Source organism: Lipotes vexillifer, unplaced genomic scaffold (genome assembly GCF_000442215.2).
Source record: "Lipotes vexillifer unplaced genomic scaffold, Lipotes_vexillifer_v1.1 scaffold253, whole genome shotgun sequence".
NCBI classification, from domain to species: domain Eukaryota; kingdom Metazoa; phylum Chordata; class Mammalia; order Artiodactyla; family Lipotidae; genus Lipotes; species Lipotes vexillifer.
This window is the reverse complement of record NW_006780322.1, coordinates 2,191,904-2,212,964: the sequence shown is the minus strand read 5'-3', so window position 1 is coordinate 2,212,964 and position 21,061 is coordinate 2,191,904. Positions and strand designations below refer to the sequence as shown.

The following is a 21,061-nucleotide window of genomic DNA, read 5'->3' as shown; positions in this document are numbered from 1 at the left end:
TGGATTTAGATATTAATTCTAATATTTTCTAATTTTTTATTCTCTCATCTTTCTACTCTTTAACTCTCTTTAGACTTATTTTGTTGTTTCCTTTTTAACTTTCTAGTTAACTTCTTGTGTTTATTTTCAGTATTTCTTATTTAATAATGGAAGTATGGTTTCTGCTCCATATGTCATGCTTTTGGCCTTGAGCAAACCCCAAGGTTGTATTTATCTCTATTTTTTACATTTAAATACTTAATCTATTTTGAATTTATTTTGGTGTGTTTTCTGAGACTGATTTGATTCCTTTGTAGGTAATCTTTTTTTTCTGACTAGATGCTGTTTGTAGGAATGTCTCTTTTTCCTTGCAGTTTAAAAAATACCTTTGATCTGTCTAGGTGCAGGACTCTTTTCCTTGAATTTTGTCTTAGACATAGTGAATCCTTAAATCTGAGTTGAGGGATGATTTCATTCACTCTTACATTGTTTACCTGAGCAGCTGAAGGCAGGGTGCGGGAGGGGCAGGAGGGGAGCTCTGGAACCAGGCAGCTTGAGAGAGTTGCTCCAGTCTCCTCCCACCAGTCCCAGCCTTGTAAGGTTCTTGTAAGGATCCCGTGAGATTATAAATGTTACATTCTGGTACATAATAAACCCCAAAGTAACGTCTGTTGTTGAGTATTTGCTACTACTGGCTTTCTGCATCCCTAATCTGATTTTTCTTCCCACTCTACCAATTCTGCTTTTTACTGCTTCCGATGTGGTGTAAAACTGACTATTGCATTTTTAGTTTCTTGTCATGCCTTCCTTTCCCTTTGTCTTTCTTTTTATATTTTCCTTTCCCTCTTTGTTCTCTCCCTCAAGTTTTGTTTTGTTCCACAAAAACTATGTCTTCTTGCACTCTACCGAGGATTCCAAATCGTGTCCTGAGAATTTCAGGTGAACACTCTCTTGAACCTTACAGATGCTATTTCCTCCCTGTTTCCCTGTACTGGTTGGCCCCCTCTTTTCCCCCTCCCCCTTTATTTACTCTCACAAGATCTGGTCAGTGTTGGTGTCTTTCCACAGACAGGATGTGTGGGTCTCTGTCCACCCATCTTCTCAGATCTTTATCTGGAGGACAGGTTAGCATGCCCAGTTTCTGGAAGATTCCACCTAGCACTCTTGACGTTGACCAATCCCTTCTAGATTCTCTGAAACATTAAAAAAAAAAAAACAACCTTTGAATTATAGAAAATTTAAACATACATAAAAGTAAAGAATGCTACAATGAACTCCCAGGTGCCCTCACTCAGCTTTAACATCTAGCTGCTTTCTGTCATTCTGATTTCATCGTTGATACTTGTAACTGGTGGAATACACAAAAACTCCCTTCCAGAAGTCGCTGCTATGTGGGCTCCTCCTGCCCCAGCCCCTCCCCCTCCCAACTGTGGGAACTGCCGGTCCCAGGATGCGGTGCTTCTTCTGTGATTGCTGTTCCGAGAGTTGGATGTAGAGGTAGAAAGATTGGAGGTGGGGGCAGTGCATCATGGGAGTGGGTGGGAGAGAGGATATTCTAGGCTCCTCGTGGATCAGAACTCCTGGCATGGAAGGAACCTCTTCTCCAGTTTCCTGGCTGGTGCCATCCCTGTCTCTGAGTCCAAGGACAGACGCTGGTACAGCACAAAGTGACCTTCTGACTTTTCCAACAGCTGCCGTTTCATGAGGCTATAGCTGCGCCAGCTGCCAGCCACCTGAGGGAGAGTTTAGATCCCTGTGCCCCCATCAGTCTTCACGTCTGGTGGTGATGTTGACCTTGATCTTTTCCAGGGTCATCATGAATATTTGAATGGGAACGTGAGAAAGATGTTTATTTGGCCACTAGATGGCGCTCAGGCCATGGGCAACCCCACGTGGTTCAGGGACCACTGGCTCCCACAGATTGTTTTAGGCTTAAATGAGAATCTTCTTGCCACCAGCTAACCGGTTTTAGATGTGCAGTTAAATAGCTTGATCTATGTAGCAATAAAAGAGTTAGACTTACTGCTCAAACTGGAGCTGTTCTTCCCAAGCTCTCTCTAGGCTTGGAAGGTTAGCCCTTGCCTCTCTCCCTGCCAAGCTTTTCCCACTTGTCCTGAGGCCACCTCAGAATGTCACCCCAGCTTTCAGATCTTTGTGTTTTTCTCCACACTGGGGTGTTCTAGAACATCTGGGTGATGCATGGCCCTTGATTTCCCCACTGCTCTCAAAACGCAAACTAAACCAAACTGTAAAAATGGGTTCTTTCTCTGTATTCCCTGGCCTCACAGTTCACCAGATTATTCGATCCAACCAAGAGTTTTTGTTTTCGTGTTTTGTTTTTATTTCCAGCTAGGACAGGACCTAACACTAGCCTCTTAAGCACCTCTGCCCACAAGTTTGCCTGGGCACACTTAAGTATTCCTTGGACCCTGTGCTCCAAAACATTTAGTAAAAAATTTGTTTTTTAATAAGGAGTGCTTTTCTTAGAAGCTGCAGTACTTTCGAAAGGTAACAGGAACATGAGACCCATGAAACCTACACAGATTCTTTTATAACTTTGTACGTACGAAAATCGTGCTACATAAATAGCACTCCGGCAGTTTTTTCCACAGCTACGAAATCCAAAGTTCGTTTCTTTTTGTCTTTGGAACGTAGATGATGAGGATTTCCCAGCAGTTCTTGGTTTCTCCTCCTGCCTGGCGCGGGCTGGTGTCAGGCAGCCAAGCCGTGGGCGTGGGAGATGGGCTGAGAGGCAGAGGCAGCGGCAGGGCTGGCCGCAGGTAGTGGCCTCAGCTTCTCCAGGAGACGCGGGGTCCCGGGCTGGGAGGGCCTGCCCTCCGGCTTCCCCAGGTGAGGGAGCTGGGCTGGGCTGCTCAGGGTACAGAACAGGGAGCATTCGACTGTGTTTTGGGGCTTCCCCAGCCCCTATTCCTTGGGCTTAGGGAAAACACACCAGAACACTTGTGTTTTGGCAGAAGAGTGATGAGGATTAAATAGAGGCTTTGTCTTGGTTGGCTTCACTGGTGACTCTGACCTTGACTTTATGAGCTGTCTGCAGACACAGGGGAAGGACCCAGGATGATCCTTAGCACCCGGAGACCTGGGACCCTGCCCCCAGATTAGGAGCCATTGGCCTCAATTGTCAGCAGGGCCGTGTCTCAGTATGCCTTACACTGTGCCTGTTAGGTTTGCTGATCAAACGAATGAATGAGTGAGGGAATTAGTGAAAAGGCGTGGTTGGGAACCAGGCTACTCTGCAGCCCCCTAACTTGGTCCTCCCAGCCACCAGAGGCACGTGTTGTTCAGATGGCTGGTAGGACAGGGGCCATCTGTGTCTGGGCTGGGCACTAGTTTGCAGCCAGGATTCAGAGTTGGTCTGTGGGTGGAAAGCCATGTTTCCTTCTGCAAGAAGCACGTGGAGGTCGGAACTATGACCTCGGCCTCATTAGCCCTAGATAACTGACAGGGCCTGTTTGTAATCATTTGGAAGGAGCTTAAAGTGGAATCTGTTTCCTTCCGGCGGGCCCTGGCCGTGCTCTCCTGGGGCTGCAGCTGTGCCCGTGGCGGTCCTCTGTGGTTGCTGAAACTCCCCTGCGACCAGAGGCCTCGCTCCCCCACTGATGAAAACCTATTCCTGTGGATATGAAAATGGCCATGAATTATGGTTTCTGCAGCTCTGACTTCTGCCAGCTGGCATTCCTAGCTGAGGCCTGCTGTGGAGAGCTGAGTGGGTGGGTCCCAGGGCCTCAGGTCCCCCAGAGCCTCGCCTCACTGCCCTCCGTGCTGCCCTCTGGGCTCACTTGGTCAGCCCTGTCCTCGTATCCAGGCTCCACGTTCCCTCTTCTCTTCCCCACGCTCTTTCTTTCTGTGTCTCTCCTCATTCTTCCTTCACAATGTTTTACTCGGCTCTTGGTCCTTAACTTTGATCATGGAGCTATAGGAAAATAGCAATAGGTATTGTTTTTTGAAGGAGACCAATAGGTAAAAGTGATCAATGAATGAAAATAATTTAGGGTTTCACCAAACACAACCCCAGGTCAATCAGGACCCCAGACTTGGCTACACTTAGATGGTTGGAGGAGGAGACAGGGAAGGTCAGGGTGTGGGAAGAGGAAGAATCGGAGAGGACCGTGGAAGGAGACCGAGGGCTGCCTACTCTTTTGGGGGCATCTTGTACCTGCCTATAAGCGAGGGACGGATTCCAAGAGGCCGAAAGTATGCCAGAGCATCTCCTTTCTTGCTTCTCTTATTTCTAGACACTCCTCACCAGTATTTAGGGTATAGCCAAGAGTAGAACCTTTAGCTAATGGAGGGTGCCTGGCACTGTGGTTCATTTGAAATGGCAGGTGTCAAAAGCCAGATCCCGGTGCCTGCTGTTGTGAAAATGCAACACGGTGCCCTCAGTGGTAATACTGGAAATAACCACTAGGTGGAGATCTTGTACCTTGAAATGCTTCCACTCAGGGCAGTCAACCTGCCTGCGGCAGGGACTGCTGGGTGTGCCTCACTGCCTAGCTCTGGCCCTTTCCCGTTTCCCTCACCCTTTCTTTGCATCTGTACTTTGTTTTCCTCACTTATCTGGGTATAATATGGAAAAGCACATTTTCTTTATTGTGTTATTTCTTTTTTTTGACAAAAATCAATTAATTAATTTATTTTCGGCTGTGTTGGGTCTTCGTTGCAGTGCGCGGGCTTCATTGCGGTGGCTCCTCTTGCGAGGAAGCACAGGCTCTAGTCACGTGGGCTTCAGCAGTTGTGGCACGTGGGCTCAGTAGCTCTGGCTCGTGGGCTCTAGGGCGCAGGCTCAGCAGTTGTGGTGCAAGGGCCTAGTTTCTCCGCAGCATGTGGGATCTTCCTGAACTAGGGATCGAACCTGTGTCCCCTGCATTGGCAGGTGGATTCTTAACACTGCACCACCAGGGAAGTCCGTGTGTCATTTCTGGAATGTATTGAGTCAAGTTTCTGGTCCAATTTCCAATTGGCAAACAGAACTCACAGCCATGTAGGCAGACACCGGTGGGGAGAGACCTGAGTGCTCACGAGGGCACTGGGGCTATGTCTGGCTGAGCGGGGTGCGCTGTTGACTTAGTGTGTGATAAATTCACAGCTGGGCTGGGGTTGGGGCCTCGGGCCACATCTGTCTCCCCTTCCAGGAGCTGCGTTTCCATCTGTCTGTCTGCCGACTGTCCATCCACATGCCCCATTCACCTAATCTGCCCTCCACCCAGCCATGCCCATCCTAACCCCTTTTCCATTTCTTTACGCTTCAGAGGAGTCTGCAGGTGTGGTCACGCCTCCTCCAGCCACAGACCGTACGTGCTTTCACCTCCAGGATGACAAGGGTGTGGGCCTTGCGGGTTTTTGCTGGAGGGGCAAGGGCACTGGTTGCCGGGAATTTTTTGATTTGTTGCCTGAGGTGGCATTGAGATTCCGCACCACAATCCCAGTTTACCTTTGGCTGTTACCTCTCAAGCATGGTCGAATACGTAAATTACTTGGAATGCTTTAAAGGCAATTCCCTCGCACTCTCTAAACCCCTTCCAGAATCTGCTGGGCCCTGGAGCTCGGGGGAAGGGGTAGAGCAGGCAGGGGAGTCCATGATGAGGCAGGGGCAGTGTAAGTCCTCTTGGGGCCCGGGATTAGGAGGCCAGGGTGAGTTGAAAACGCTTGAAGTTGAAATTTACAAGGTAAATTATAATCGAGATGATTAGTACAGATAATTAGTAATGCTCACAACAGTTCCATCAGGCCTCCCACCCCTGTCCCAAATGCCAGAGCCCAGCGTGTGCCGGGGCCTGGACGAGAGCGATGCTGGGTGCAGGGCTCTGGGGGGGGCAGGCTCCTGTCTTCCAGTTGGTAATATCTTACGCCTCAGGGATGGGCTCAAGCCCTGGAGCTCACGCCCGGGGTCTGAGCGCTCAGAGTTTGCAATCAAGTACTTCCTTGCTGAGGCCATTTATTTTGTGCCTACCTTGCCCCACCCATGATCTTATGGATTGGAGCGTCCCAGATGGTACCTGCTCCTGGGCCCACCTCCCACCTTTGCCATCCTGGAAATGGCCTCTTCCTTCCTCTGGAAGGGGCACCCTGGCTTTTCAAGATTCTCAGAATCTGGCCAGTGAAGTCCCGTCCTGGGAAACTTGGCTGTCAGCTGGAAAGTCATGACGATAACAAAAGAGAGCCTCCAAAACAGGATGGAAATGATGTGGAGAAAAGATCTTCCCTCATCACTAGTGTCATTCTCAGACTTTCCTCCAACTTGCTCCACTGAAAGATCGTTCTTTGCACAATGTAGGGAAGGGGAGGGATGCCAGGGTGAGTCAAGGCTGTTAGATGGTCTGTCTCAACTTCATAAGGACCCAAGGGTGGAGGAGACATGTGCCTGGGGGCTGCCCTGTGTGTGAGGTGGCATCAAGCTGGGCCCCCTCCCTGGCACCTGAGAGATGGAGTCTCTGGCCACCAGGCTCCTGGGCCTCCTTTGTGCCTCGCCACAGGCCAGATGGCCTGAGACACAGATGTAACTGCAGGATGAGGAGGGCATGCAGGACAGGGTATGGCTTGAGAGGGGCAGGGCAGGGGAGGCCCCTGAGCCCCAGCTTTGCACGCTGGCTGAGTGCATGCGCTTTGAGGTTAGACCATTTTGGGTCGTGCCTCTTTGTAGTCGTGTATTCCTGTGCATCTCTTGGCTTCAGTTTCCTCATCTGTAAAATGAGACTAATAAAACCAATGCAAATCTCCACATCTCAGCATGGTGGTGAGTATTAAAGGGACTTACGGGAGGCAGCTCTCAATGGGTGTCACTATCCTTTATACATTTACGGGGGCTGCATCCTGTGCATGTGCGAGGAACTGAGGGCTGGGGATGGTCTCCGGCCCGAAGGTGGCTGGGTTGAGTGCTAGAAATCTCGGCTGGGCGGCCCCTCTGATCTGCACCTGTGTCTCCCAGTGGATGACCATCTGGGCTTCCTCCCCACCTTCGGGCCCTGCTATGTCAACCTCTACGGCAGCCCCAGGGAGTTCACTGGCTTCCCGGACCCCTATGCAGAGCTCAACACGGGCAAGGTGAGTCAGACAGGAACCCACGGCCCCCAGATCCCCAGGCCTGCATACAGGGTCTTCCCCCCTGGCCTGGGCAGTATCTGCAGTTGGCCTGACTCCAAGGGCCTGACAGGACTTGAGTGGGCCCAGGGTCTGGCAGCCACCCACTCAGAGAACCCTTCCTCCCCCTGACCCCCTCCTGGCCCCTCTTCCCTCCCACTCCCTTCCCTTTGCCTCTCCTTCAGGGCCAGCCTGACCCCCCCTCCCCTCGCCCCCCCCTAATTTTCCTGGCCTCTGGGGGCCCATCCTCCATCTGTCTCAGGTTTCATTCTCCCTGGCGACGTTGGACTCTGGTGCTGACCATCAGGGTGGCATGTCCCATGAACTCTCTGGGCCACGTTTCCTCACCTGCAGAGTGATGGGGTGTGGCTCAGGGCCCTCCTGGTTGCCGGGGAGGTGACTGACCCCAGGGCCAGACCAGGCTCCTTTCCTCCCCCTCCTCCCCTCCATCGACCCTGCTCCTGGTGACCCAGCCTCCCCTCTCAGGGGGAAGGTGTGGCCTACCGAGGCCGGCTTCTGCTCTCCCTGGAGACCAAGCTGGTGGAGCACAGCGAGCAGAAGGTGGAAGATCTCCCTGCGGATGACATCCTTCGGGTGGAGGTGAGGGACGTGGCCCTGGGAGGGGCCGAGAGGGCGGTGGCCAAGTGGGGCTGGCGGAGGAGGGCTCAGTTCCACCCGCACTCATGTGCATTCACACATCTGGGCCTCAGAGTAACGCAACACCTACCCTGCCTCCCTAAGGAATGTTCAGAGGCTCAAAGAAGATAAATGAAGGTTTTTAAAGTCTAGAGCTCAATGCACAATGAGAGGCTATTTTATTAATAATAATAATGTAAGAATAGCTAACCCTTTAATCACTGACCGTGTCACACACTATGCTGGTGACACTCTTGATGTCTTTGGGTCCTCCCAGCACCTCTGAGGTGGCTGCTATGAGTATCTCCATTTTACAGATGAGGAGACTGAGGCTCAGAGCAGCAAGTGGTGGAGCTGGGCCTTGTGTCCAGGAGACAGCTGTATGGAGTCCTCATGGTGGTGTGCACTTTCAGACCCTGTAGTCAGACAGTGCTGGTTTGAGTTCTGACTTGACCACCTGTCTGTTGTATCAGTTTCCCTATGTGTAAAGTGGGGGTAGTAATTATACTCACCTCATAAGATTGTTGTGAGAATTAAAGTAATTCATACCCGCATGCAGTAAGCACAAGCAGTAAGTGTCAGCTGTTGTCACTGCACATTATCTAAAAACCCAGTCGTATAATCCACAAAGGGGGTCGTAAAGTCACCTTGGTTCAGGCTGGGGTGTGTGGCTGAGTGCCTGCCACGTCCTCAGCCCCGTGCCCGATGCCCAGGGGGGACGATGGTATTCATTCATTCCGCGCACGTGGCAGCCTTCGCTGCTGCAGAGCTGGCTGGCGTGGTGGAGAGCCTGAGTGGTGCAGGGTGGGTGCTCTGGGTGGGGGGCATGGTGGCTTAGAGCCTTTGGCCCCTTCTGAACAGCAGATGCGGGAGACCGGGCTCCCCGGGGTGGTGGTGCCATCGCTGTTTGTTTGGATTAAGGAGCAGCATGACCTTGGAGGCGTGGACCTTATTAGAGGAACATGGCCAAACACACAGGCCTGGAATGTGTTTGCTCCGTTACTAACCAAATCTGGGCTGTGGGGCAGAGCTGGACCACTTGCCACCCATCCGTCCAGCCAGGATTTATTGGGCGCCAGGCATGGCCAGGGCCTGCGAGACACGTGACCCCCTCCCCATGCTGGTGTCTTCTTCCCTCCTCCCCCGACCCCCTGCTGCCCTCTCTGCCCCCAGAAATACCTCCGGAGGCGCAAATACTCGCTCTTTGCTGCCTTCTACTCGGCCACCATGCTGCAGGACGTTGACGACGCAGTCCAGTTTGAGGTCAGCGTCGGGAACTACGGGAACAAGTTTGACACGACCTGCCTGCCACTGGCCTCCACCACCCAATACAGCCGGGCGGTCTTTGATGGTGAGGCCAGAGACCACGCGCCTGGCTGGGACCCAGACCACTGAGCAGTGGGCTGAGCCCTAAATCCTGGCGCCTGGGGAAAGCTGCTGGAGGCTTGCCCAAAGGCTCTGGCCCTGGGCACACCTGTTTGGGGGACCCCCTGGTTTGCTTCCCCCCTCCACGTGCCGCCTTCCCCTGCTCATCTCCAGGTGCATCCCTGCTGGGACCCATAGATTGGGCTCTCGAAACCAGCAGTGGTCGGCATTGATCCTGACTTGTGGCGATCAGTTATCACATGGTGGCTGCGGGCTTGGCATAGAGATTTCGGAGAGTGTGGGATTCCCAGGGCCCTTCTAACAGCCCCTCGCTTTTGATGTGTTAAGGAGCCCTAATGAGGGCGGCAGCTGCCTGTTCCCCGCGAGAAGGGAACTCTGGCACCTTGTCTGGGCACTGGGGGATACTGGCCGAGCCACGGCTATCCACGGGAGTTCTCAGTGGGGGAGCAGGTGCTCGCATCCATCCTGCCCTCGGTCCCCGCACCACTCCGCTCCTGGCTCAGCACCAGGCCCTTGGGTCCTTCCAGGATGCCATTACTACTACTTACCCTGGGGCAACGTGAAGCCCGTGGTGGTGCTGTCATCCTACTGGGAGGACATCAGCCACAGAGTCGAGGCTCAGAACCAGCTGCTTAGGATCGCTGACCAGCTGGTGAGTGGAAGCTGGCCCCACCCCCAATAACCTGTGCACGCACCCCTGGTGGGTGTCTTCAGACCTGCTTCCGTGGGTGCTAAGCCTGCAGACCTCATGGTGCCTGGGGTCCCCTGAAACCTGACCAGGCCGGGCTTGTGATCCTGTCCTGCCTACTGGGAATAGAGGAGAGGGAGGGAGCACAGCCCTGGGGGTGCCCCCAGTCTGATGTAGGAGATAGCACAGAGAAAACGCTGAGAGAAACTGAGCTGGGAACAGAGGACAGAGCCACCACCCATTCATTCCTTCATTCATTCGTTCATCAAGTGCCTTCGACTCTTGCCACAGCAAGAATTGTGCTGGGAACTTCTAGCTAGAGGGTTGACATGAACAGGATGCTGCCCCTGTCTTCACGAGTCAGCCTAGAGTCAGCTTAGTAAAGCAGAGTGTAGGTTCACCCACCCCTCTCCTGCAGAGACTCAAACTCACATTCTGCTCCAGGAGTCGCTAGGGAGGGCGGCTCGGAGGGGAGAGGGGCCAGGGAGCGTCAGGAAGGCATCGCGTGGCAGCAGGGGGGCCGCGTCCAGTGAGGGGAGCTGGGAGCTCATGAGGATGTCCTTGCAGGGGTCCAGGGGAGCATGATTTGGCTCTGGGAAGGAGCTGACCTCAGGGAAAAAACTGAAGGACTTGAGCTGCCAGGACTTGGTGGTCTGTTCAATCGGGGGCTGTGAGGAGGGACTCCGGTGACTGGGGAATTGGGAAGCTGGGGAGAACAGGGTCTACGAGGTCAGGTGATGAGTCCTGTCTTGGATGTGGCCGGGGGTTAATGGTGGAGGCTGGGAGTTGCAGGCCTGGTGCTTGGCCAGGGAGCAGAGGAGAATCAGAGTGGGCAGAGGTGCAGAGACCAGGGTGAGACGATCCTGGTGGTGGTTCCCAGCCCCTTCTGTGTGTGCCTGGGGTGGAGGCTCACCCGCGAGGTGTGTGGCCCGTGGGGACATGGGGAGGCAGGCGTGGCCATGCTGCTGGGGCCTGCGAGGGGCAGCAGGGTGGAGGGAAGGGGGTTGGAGAGGCTTGGGCAGGTAGAGGAGGGAAAGTGGAAAGGGACGGGGTGTGTGGGGATTTTAGAGTGGCTGGGAGGGGATGCAGGCCCCAGTCAGGGGCCGTGGTGAGCCACACTTTCCCTGACACCCAGAGCTCTGTGGCAGGGAGGGGACCAGCCCATACCCGGTTTGGGAGAACTCGGAGTCGATGCTGTGCAAGTCCAGCATGTTCTGGGCCAGCTGTTCTCTCCAGGCCGTTCCCTGCGGGCAGGGGTTCGCTGATCCTCCCAGGGCCTGTCTGTGCCCAGCATGGTAGTCCCAGGGTGGAGCACACGGCACACGCTCAGGAAGGTTGAGGTGGGGAAGGGGGCGGGGGACCGAGGGGCAAGTCCTTGGCCTGAGGGGTGTCCCGTGAGAGATCTCCGCCTCCCAGCTCAGGCCTGAGGCCCAGGGAGGAGACCAGGTGCCACTGGGGCACAACCTGGCCACAGGAGTTTGGAGAGGGCAGCCCCGTTACTGCAGGTTGTCTGAGCGCTCCTGAAGGAAGGAGGAGGGACCCAAGCCTGCTTGGGTGGCAGGACTTGGAAAGGAGAGAGGGTGCCGGGGGGGGGAAGTGGAGCCGGCTCCAAGGTCACTTACCTGTGAGACCTTAGACCTGGCTTGACGGGGACCCGTGGAGAGCCCGTGGGGTGGGCGTCCCAGGCTTGGGAATTTGGATCTGTTTGGTGTGGGGAATCCTGGAAGCTTCTTGAGCCAAGAGAGATGCTGGTTTGTGGGGTCTGGGCTCTGCCTTCTTGGCTCTAACCGTTCTCTCTTTTTGGTGGGACCGGGCTGTGGTGACAGTGCCTGGGGTTAAGGGTCCATCCCACAGTGACCCTCCCAACCCCTGCCTGCCCGTTCCACAGGAAGCCGGCCTGGAGCAGGTCCACTTGGCCTTGAAGGCTCAGCACTCTGCCGAGGACGTGGACTCCCTGGTGGCTCAGCTGATGGATGAGCTCATCGCAGGCTGCAGGTATGGGGTGCCTGGCACCCACGCGCCCTCCCTTCCTGGCTCGGCCGGGCCCTTTCCCCGGGAGTGTTCGTGTGTGGTGGTGAGCGACTGCACGTCTCCCCAGCCATGCTTGGCCGGCAGTCCAGCCCATGCTGAGTCCAAAGGTGGTGGAGCCAGCGCGGGGAGTTGAAAAGGTGACATTTAGAGCAGGTCATAAATCTCCCTGCAGCGGCGGCAGCTGTGGGCCCGCCGGGGCGGCCAGGCTCACCTGAATGGGGAGCATTGTGTCTCTGATCCCCGACCTCTTATTTCTCTGATGGAATCTCCAGGAGGAGCTGGCTGGTGGGAGTGACGGCACCCCTCCTTCCCCCAAGGCCATGTTGGGGACCACAGTTTCTGTTTAGCCTTGTATTAACACGGCTGATTGTCACCTTCAGGAAAAGGGGGCGCTGCGGGGCTGAAGGAGAATGGGAGGGCTCCGGGTCCCGGGGCCCTGGCAGAAGGGGGAGCGTCTCCTCCACAGCTGGGTGATTTGGAGCTCACCACTCACCTGCTCTGAACCTTGCTTTCCTCATCTTCAACCTGACATTAAGAATAACTGCTTTATAATATCACACAAGCAAAATGCCTTGTCCTTAGGAAGTATTTAATAAACGGTAGCTGTAATTATTATTGAGAAGAAGAAACGTGAGGAGATTTAGATTCTCATCCCATTAACCACCTTTGTGGCTTTGGGCAACTTCACTTCTCTGGACCTCAGTTTTCCCAGCTATTAAATGGACTTAATCATAAACACTTTCTGTGGGATTAAGTGTAAATATATGCAAATGTATTCGATGCCCCCTCTAAATCTTATCATCCCAGCCCCTGTCGGGAATGCATGAGAAATGCCTTCATGCTGCAAATCAGGAATCCGTGACCCTGGCTGCCTGCCGCAGTGCCGCTCTGGTCCTTTGTACCCCAGTTGGGAAGTGCACCTTTATCAGAAATGACCCTGCGTCAAGCCCTCCCGGGGGTGATGAGGCAGAAGTGAGCAAATGAAAGAAAGTGTGTTGGGGGCTTGAGGCACGTGCCCTAGTAGCTCAGAGCAGGTGCATCTGACGCAAATCAAAATCAGAGACGCTTCCTGGAGGAGGGGACGCCCTACGTGAACTCCGGAGGGGAAGGAGTCAGCCTTTGGAGAGCGGACTGCCGGGCACAGGCGCGGGAGCCCAAAATGCCTGCTGCCTCCTGGGGCTGCAAGGGAAACTGCAGTCCAGAGGCGACAGACCTCCAGGGTTTGCTAAGGCAAGCTCAGCCCTGGGGGCTGTTGGGGCACAGGGATCCCCGGGATTCAGACGCTCACTCCTGCTGCAGCGTAAGAGGTGGGCTGGGGGTGGTGATGAGGGGCAACTGGACGAAGGCTTCACCCAAGGCAGGGACGCGGGGACGTGGGGTGAGAGAAGCAGAGGGCAGCGTGGACTCTTCAGGAGGCATCATGGTGGTAACAGTCTCATGAGGAACACTTGCTGTGCCAAGTGCTGTTCTGAGAATTTCACATGTATTAGCTAATCATAAAAATCTCATGAGGTAGGAAGTAGAATGATCCGCATTTTACAGATGAGGAAACTGAGGCATGGAGAGGTGAATTGCCCAGATTCATGCCTCTAGTAAGGGGCTGGGCCCCCTCGCTGTGCTGCTCTGTACTAGACAGGCTTTGATGGTGGACTGAGTGTGAGGGCCCAAGGAAGGTCCAGAGTGATTCCCTGGCTCTGGCCAGAGCAGGTGGGTGGAGAGCAGAGCGGCTTCTGGAGGGAGTCAGTGGGAGAAAAACAGGTTTGGGGGAGGATGAGGAATTCAGGGCTGGCCATGTTGAGTGTCAGGTGCCTGTGGGCGTCTGTGGTCTGGAGGTCAGAGCGAGGCTAGAGGGGCACACGGGGGTGCGGTCAGCAGAGGGGGCTGCAGAATGACTGGCTGTGCCCCCCACTGCCCGGCCTGACAGCCTCGGGTGCAGAGGGTGGAGCCCGGCTCTCGGTTCACTGCGCTCTCCTTGTGACTCATGCGTGGTGTGGGCCTTGGCAGGTCAGAGGTGCCTGAAACATCTGAGATGGGTGGGTCCCAGGTTCTGGGCTGTCACTCCGCTCTCTCAGGGCTCTGTTCTTGGCGGACTTGGCTAAAAATGCTTATGCCAAAGCCTGGTCCCCTTGAATCATTCTCCTGGGGGTTGACGGTGGCCAGGGCCCTCCTGGGGAGCCCGGGTCCCAGGTCAAGGGCTTGTGAGGAGGGTCACATCCCCTCAGGAGTGCATGCATGGCTCTCTGGGGAGAACGCTGGGCCTCAGGACCAGTTCCTTTGGCACCACGTGAGGCCACAAATAGCCCTGGGGCCGCAGCAAGAGAGCTTCCACCCCTGCCCCTGGCTGGCTCTGTGCTGAGCGTCATAGCTGATAGCAGGGCAGCTGGGCATGGGGGACGTGAGCCAGCTTGCCATAGATGACCTGGCTGCTCACCCGTTCCTCCAGCCAGCCCCTGCCCAGCATCCAACATCAGTGTCCTTCATTTGGTCAGACCCCTTCCTGCCTCATCTCCCTGGGAGCCCCTCTCCCCCTGGCCAGTGGCGCCCACTCTTTTCTTCCGGATCAGCCTTCTCCTCTCATCTCTCAACCCATGGACCCAACTGCCAGCTGCACACCTCCACCTGGGTGTCCACCAGCACATCCCATTCATGCTCTGTGATCTTCCTAAAACGGTGCGGTGCCACTTCGACTTCAGCCCTGCGGTGGCTCCTGTTGCCTTTAGGAAAAGCTGCCGCTCTCCTCTGATGGACGGGCCTCTCTGTCCCCACTGCCTGCCTTTTGGACCTCAGCAGTCTTACCCTCTAGCCCTTTGGAGCCTCTGTGCTGGCTCACCCCCCAACCCCACCTCCCTCCAACCAACTCCCACCTGCCTCTGAGCCTTTGTCTTGTGCACATACTGTTCCTCTGGCCAGAACGCCCTTCCTGCTCTTCTTGGCCTCACTAGCTCCCGCTGGCCCTGCCAGTGCAGCTTGAGGCCACTTCGTCCAGGAAGGGCTCCAGACCCTGAGGCTGCTCAGGGGGATCTAGCTTGCTTGCTTGTCTGTTCCAGGGGCTCCCTGAGGGCAGGCCTGGGTCTCATCCCTGGACCCAGCCTCCAGCCAGGACCAGCAGAGCTGTTGCTCGTGGGGAGTGAAATGAATGAGCCAGCGGCCAGTTTATCTTTCAGGCAGGACACTGTCCGCTCCCAGGCGGCTGTCCCTGATAAAGGCACCCACTCACCTCAGGGGCAGGCAGCAACCTTGTGAGCAGCCCAGCTCTGCTCCCAGCCTTTGCTGAGCCCTGCCTTGGGCCTGCCTGCCGTTTCCAAGTCAGCCAGGGTTGGCAGGGTGACTGCCCCTGCTTGGGGTCGAGGCAGTGTCATCCAGCCTCCTCTTCCAGGTCTCCCTTTCTTTCTGTACCCTGTTTTGGGCTTTGTGGGGTGAGAAAGGGCTGAGACATCTTGTTTGTGGCAGTTACGGGTCCCGGCTGTTTCTTGGGGAGTCTTGGCTGGGCTGGTAGCCTCCATGAACATCTCCCTCTGGTGGTCTGCCCGGCAGTCCCTCTCGGCTCCCGACCCAGGCCGGGAGCATAAATCACCCTGGTTGGCTTGCCTCCCCATATCCCACTCCAGACCCGCCTGCCCCCACCCTCAGGCCCACTCACGCCTCCTTCCCAGGAGGCCCAGCCCAGGACTCTGGCCCAGGCCCCCCTTCACCCACCGAACATGCCCCTCCGCCGCATTCGAGAGGGCTGGGGATGGAGGCCGCCCCTCTCCTGGCCTGGGGCAGCCCCATCCGAGGCACCCTCGGGGCAGTAAATATTATATTACTACGGGGTGTGCAGTACGTGACCTGAGACAGGCCCCGGGGCTTAAGTTTCCCGAGATGGAGTTTGCGTACTGCTCCCCCCACCCTAAAAATTCAATTAAAAAAAATAACAGGAAAAATGTAGAGCGCCGAGGGCCTGCCAGAGTGGTGTATCTGGCGGCGGCGGTGCCGCTGCACTCGGCGGTAATTGGTTCTGCATAGCTCGGGGAAATTGGCAGAAAAATAAATCAGCCGGGAGCCGGGAGCCGAGACACTGTGGGGCGGGGAGCGTGAGGTGGGGCAGCAGATGTGGCGAGCGAGCGGGCCTGACTGATGTCCTGTTTGGGAGTCAGGGGCTTAGCGGGGGGGTGGGGGTGGGGCAGCCCCCCTGCCCTCCAGCAGGGATGATCTAGAGGGTCCTGCCTGACGAGGAAGAGCACAGACGCCCCCTCCCACCCCACTCCATCCTGTGTGACCCTTGCGTGTGCACTCACTGACCCTGGGGCTTCGTATGGCCAGGGGCAGCCACATAAAGGGCTTTTAGGGAGCCCGGAGAGGGAGCCCATCCTTTGGATGGGGGTGGTCAGAGTTCTTCGCCTCTAAATGGGGTTGAGTTTAAACCCAACCCCCCGACTGGAGGCCTAAGGCTGTGTTTCTGGGACTGCGTGTACCCCCAGCTCCTCTCCAGAGGCTTCCCAAAGCAGAGGGTTCTGGGAGGGGTGTTGTGCGGCTGCCCTGGGTCGACACATCTGTACTGCTGGCTGCCGGCCTCCCCACAGCGTCTGCAGTGGCTTGTCAGGGGTCCATAAATTTCCTTCTTGAAGAACGTGTGCGTACAACAGAATGGATTCGCTTCAGCCAAAGGCAACTTAGTGCTTGCGCCTCTGCTCTAGGAGGGCGCCGGGGGCAGGGAGGGACCCACTGGGCCTCTGGGGACGTGCACTCAGGTGGGCAGAGGGGACTCATGACTGGAGGCTTGAGGATAGGCTCCAGACAGGCAGCCCCAGAATAAAGGGCTGGGGCGCTTCAGAGTGGGGGGCACACTGGCCAGTGTGGCTGCAGCAGGCTTCCTGGAAGAGATGGCTGGAGGAGGCACCCAGGGCACACGCCACAGCCAGCAGGCAGGCTGAGGGTGTGAGACCCGTTGTGGGGGGCCTGTGCACACGTGTGTACGTGCTTGCCTGGACCTGGGCCTGGGCGAGCGCTGGGCTCCTGCTCGTCGGGCACATCCTGTCTGTCTGTCCGTCACAGCCAACCCCTGGGTAATGTCCAAGAGACGCCCTCCGCCACCCACCTGGACCACTACCTGTACCGCCTGCGCACCCGTCACCTGAGCCAGATCACTGAGGCGGCCCAGGCCCTGAAGCTCGGCCACAGTGAACTCCCCACCGCCCTGGAGCAGGCTGAGGACTGGCTCCTGCGTCTCCGTGCCCTGGCAGATGAGGTAGCTGACCCTGAGAGGTGCCTTCCTTCCTGCCTGGAGTGTCAGAACTGGGAGGGATGTGGGGAATGTCTGGACCATGATCCACACTGGCTCCATTGCTGGGTAACCTTGGGCAGGTGACTTAACCTCTCTGAGCCTCCGTGTCCCCCTTCACAGAAGGAGGACAGAGGATGCAATGGGATACTGGGTGTTGTAGGGCCCAGCAGAGCCTGGCGTTTAGTAGGTGCTCGATAAATGCCCCCAAATGTGCTCGATAAATGTGCTTAATAAATGCTGCCAAAGTACGTCAGAGACAGAGCTGGGACCAGAACCCGGGGCTCCTGGCTCTAGGTTCAGTGCCAGGGGCTGCTCCCCCAGGGGCCCAACTCCTTCTGCCCACCAACCTGTCTACCCCTGGCCTCAAACCTGCCTCTCATGGGACCCTGCATTTCCTGCCCTCCTGGATATCCCTGAGCCCCAGGCCTGAGGAGGCTGCACCTGCAGTAACTCTGCATCTATACCCTGACCCCTCTGCCCCCATCCAGCTCTGCAGGGAAGCAGGCAGGCCGCAGACTTGTCCCGAATGAGGAGGAAGGTCTGCTCGTATGTCACAGGTGGACACAGCTGCTGCCCACCCTGGCCAGAGCCACCTGGGACTCCCGGGGAGAGAGATGGTGAGGAAGGATCTCCCCAGAAGGAGTGTGCAGAGAAAGGCAGGGCCTGCGAGTGGCTTCTGGAGGAGCGACTCGTTGAAGGGGAGAAGGGGGTCCAGGAGGTGGAAGGGGTGCTTAGGAGGGGAGGCAGCCTGAAATGTTGGTCCCTGAGAGTCAGCTTTGGCTCGTCCCCAAGTGGGACCTTGGACGCGTGGCCGGTTACCTGGGGGCCACTGTGTTGCTCAGCTCCAGGACGACCCCTGGCAGTGGCTGTGGACCATCCCCTTGGGCGGGTCACAGGCTGCCTTCCACGTCTTGGCCCAGACCCCAGAACTCTCACGCAGATTGTGTTATGGCTGGGAGTGGTTAAGGTGAAACGGGTGCTATGGACTGTGAGGGAGACCGGAGAGAGCATTTCTCAAATTTAAGTGTGCATCAGAATCCCCCGAAGGGCTTGTTAAAACTGGGTACAAGCCCCACCTGATCCCGCATGGCTGGGACGGGGCCTGAGAATCTGCATTTCCAGTGAGTTTCCAGGTGGTGCTGCGGCTGCTCTGGGGACCACACTTTGAGAACCCTTGGTATCGTGGTTCGAAACACACATTTGGAATCAGAAAACCCTGGTTCCTAACTTCTTTGAGCCTGAATTTCCTCACCTGTGCCTGCCTCTGGGCTTGCGGTAGGGATGAAGGGACACAGCCTAGGAGGTGTTGAGGGAGTGTGCCAGCCATCAGCTCTCAGCAGGAGCCTGGCTTCGAGACCCAGCCCTGCCCCACTGACCACACCGCTCAGCAGCCTCGGGAGAAGATGGACTTAGCCAACTGGCCGCCTCTCCTGAGTGTGGCAGCTGGGAGCAGTCCTCACGCCTAGAGGCTCAAGGGCCCTGCAGTCTGGGCTCGTCGCCATTTTCAGAGCCCAGTGTCAGCAGGCCCAGAAAAGGGCCAGACCCCCAGGGTCCCCGCTGTTGGAGGGAGGAGGGATCGTGTGTCCTCTGGGAAGGCGCACCCTTTCTGTGGATTCGCTTCTGCTCTCAGGGGTGAGGAAGTGGGTGGCACCTTAAGTGCGATGTCATCTCTAGGGTCAAATCAGATCCTCCGATGTCTCCCCACCGGGAGCCTCTATCTACCCACCCAGTGGAGGGGATCTAAGAACTTGGGGCTTCCTAGAAAACGTGAACGCAGCGTAGTGAATTCCTGGCGGGCTCCTCGTGTGAGCCGGGGGCAGCCTGGCGCCCTATCCCTGGGGGCTCAGAGCTGCTGAAGACAGGGGTGTCCAGCCAGCCCTGGGAGGTCAAAGGGGTGGCTGGGGGTGGGAGCTGGGAGGAGAGGCCTGGGGAGAGGGGACTGAAGGTGCGGGCTGGGCGGTACCATCTCCACCCTGACCGCCACCCTCTCTCCAGCCCCAGAACAGCCTGCCTGACATCGTCATCTGGATGCTGCAGGGTGACAAGCGGGTGGCGTACCAGCGGGTGCCCGCCCATGAGGTCCTCTTCTCCCGACGGGGCACCACCTACTGTGGCAAGAATTGTGGAAAGCTGCAGACGATGTTTCTGAAAGTGGGTTGTTTCTCCTTAAGTCATGGTCATACTTTCTCACCCCCAGGGTGGTCCGCGCACCTTCTGTTTCCCCTCCTGTTCTCTGTCAGACTGGGAGTTTTTAGACTCTACTCTTGGAAGGGACCGAGGGCTTGCGTAAAAAGACTTCCCTTCTCCCCTCTCCCCACAAAGTCCCTAGACCCCATGCACCTGGTCTGGGAAGGGAGCAGGTGAGAATTGGAACCAGGGGTGCTGGGAACGAAGGAGGGGCTGACTCCCGAGGCTGTGTTCCCCTCCAGCCAGCTCCCTGGTGGGGGGCCTCAGCCCTCAGCTCCCACCGCCAGCCTTTGGGAGCCTGGGCACAGACTTGCCTTCCCCCTCCCCCCCTCCCGAGGGTTTGGCTTCAGGTGGAGTCACACGTGGGTTCGGGTGCCTCCCCGGGGGAAGGCTGGTGTCTGGGCACCTGCTGTGCCTATGGCTCTGCTCCATCAGAGATCTGGGAGCAGGTAATCCTGTCCCTCCAGTCACCCCGCCCCACCTCTCCTGCCCTTTGTCCTCCCGCCATCTTCTCTCAGCCTTGGGGGGCGGGTAACAGGGAAGTGAGCAGGTGCCCGGAGGCCCCCGTCCTCCTCTCTGGGTTCATGTGGGGACACAGAGCCCAGGCTGCTTGGTCGGGACACAATTCGGGGAAATCTGAGCTGTGGCTGTCGCAGCCCAGGGGAGCGTCCTGTGGGGAGGGCCGTCCCTCACCACGCATGGCTGACTCCAGATGGGTCCGCCGGCATCGTAAACTGCCTGGCCTTCAACCCTCTCTCCCCACGTCTCTCTTCCCATCCACACCAGGACCTCCTTCCATCTCACCTCTTCCACGAAGTCACTGTGGACTCACCTTAGCCTCGAACCTCTTGAGTGGCTATTGGTCGACCCATTCGTACACTGATCAGTCATTCTTGCTGGCCCCTGAGGTGGGCAGAGGAGACAGGTTTCAAAGGCCCGGAGCGTGTGGACAGGTTGCAGGGCTGGCTGGAATCCTGTGTGGTCTTGGGCAGATTGTCTAACCTCTCTGAATGCTGTTTTCCCACCTATAAAACAAAGATCAGGCTGCCCTGATCACAATTTTGAGGATGGAATTAGGTAACACAGGTCAAGGGTCTGACTGGAACTAGGTGATCAATGAATATCAGTATTTTTCTCTTCTCCCTTTTTCCTTCTGGGGAGCTCCTTTGCCCCCTGGGGAGAGGAGGCTCTACCAGCACCATGACTGGAGGCCAGCGCAGGGCCAGGGATGATCAGATATCTGCGTTTGGGTCCTCGGTACTTCAGAGGAGAGCCGGCTTTGCCTAGAAAGAGGGCGGGGGTGTCAGGCAGCGGGCTGCCCTTCCCACCTCGGGGCATGTTCCTCGGAGCGGCCACATCTGAATGGGGTTAACTAGGGAGGGCTGTCAGGCTGCAGTGGAGGTGGGGCTGCAGGAGTGGGCCTGGTGGATGCCCGAGAAGGGGATCGGTCTCTGACTGCTTGGCCCTGCAGCCTCGGGGAAGTGCAAACTGAAAAATTTCCCTGATCCCAAGCAAGGAAAAAAAAAAAGATACAGGATTGTTTCTCGAAGTCTTCCCCACTGAGTTTATGAGCCCCGCCAGTAGCTCCTGAGCAAGCTCTACAAAAATGTTGGCAGCAAGCAGAGACCAAGAAAACATTGGTGTTTCTTAACTTAAACCAAAGTTGGAAAAAATGAGCACCAGCAGAGAGGGAGAGGAGCCCCAAACTAGACATTTCTTTATTTGCTGTTGCTATTTTGGGTCCAGCAGGCTGGCCCTGTCTGGGGGAGGGCAGGGGAGAGACGCGGAGGGAG

At 56.5% G+C, this 21,061-nt stretch overlaps 1 protein-coding gene across 14 annotated transcripts in view; it reads left to right on the top strand.

The window, feature by feature from the left end:
* Window positions 1–21,061, top strand: part of DYSF (dysferlin) — a 229,745-nt gene that overhangs the window by 88,823 nt on the left and 119,861 nt on the right. For 8 of the 14 annotated variants that reach the window (XM_007453392.1, XM_007453388.1, XM_007453384.1 and 5 more), the window contains 7 exons: window positions 6,926–7,041; window positions 7,564–7,677; window positions 8,887–9,064; window positions 9,627–9,751; window positions 11,676–11,782; window positions 16,853–17,045; window positions 19,077–19,232. In XM_007453392.1, the coding sequence (XP_007453454.1) occupies window positions 6,926–7,041; window positions 7,564–7,677; window positions 8,887–9,064; window positions 9,627–9,751; window positions 11,676–11,782; window positions 16,853–17,045; window positions 19,077–19,232 (989 nt within the window). Of the gene's footprint in view, window positions 1–5,249; window positions 5,292–6,925; window positions 7,042–7,563; window positions 7,678–8,886; window positions 9,065–9,626; window positions 9,752–11,675; window positions 11,783–16,852; window positions 17,046–19,076; window positions 19,233–21,061 lie in introns of all 14 variants that reach the window. The other 6 variants (XM_007453390.1, XM_007453386.1, XM_007453382.1 and 3 more) reach the window with 1 other exon arrangement.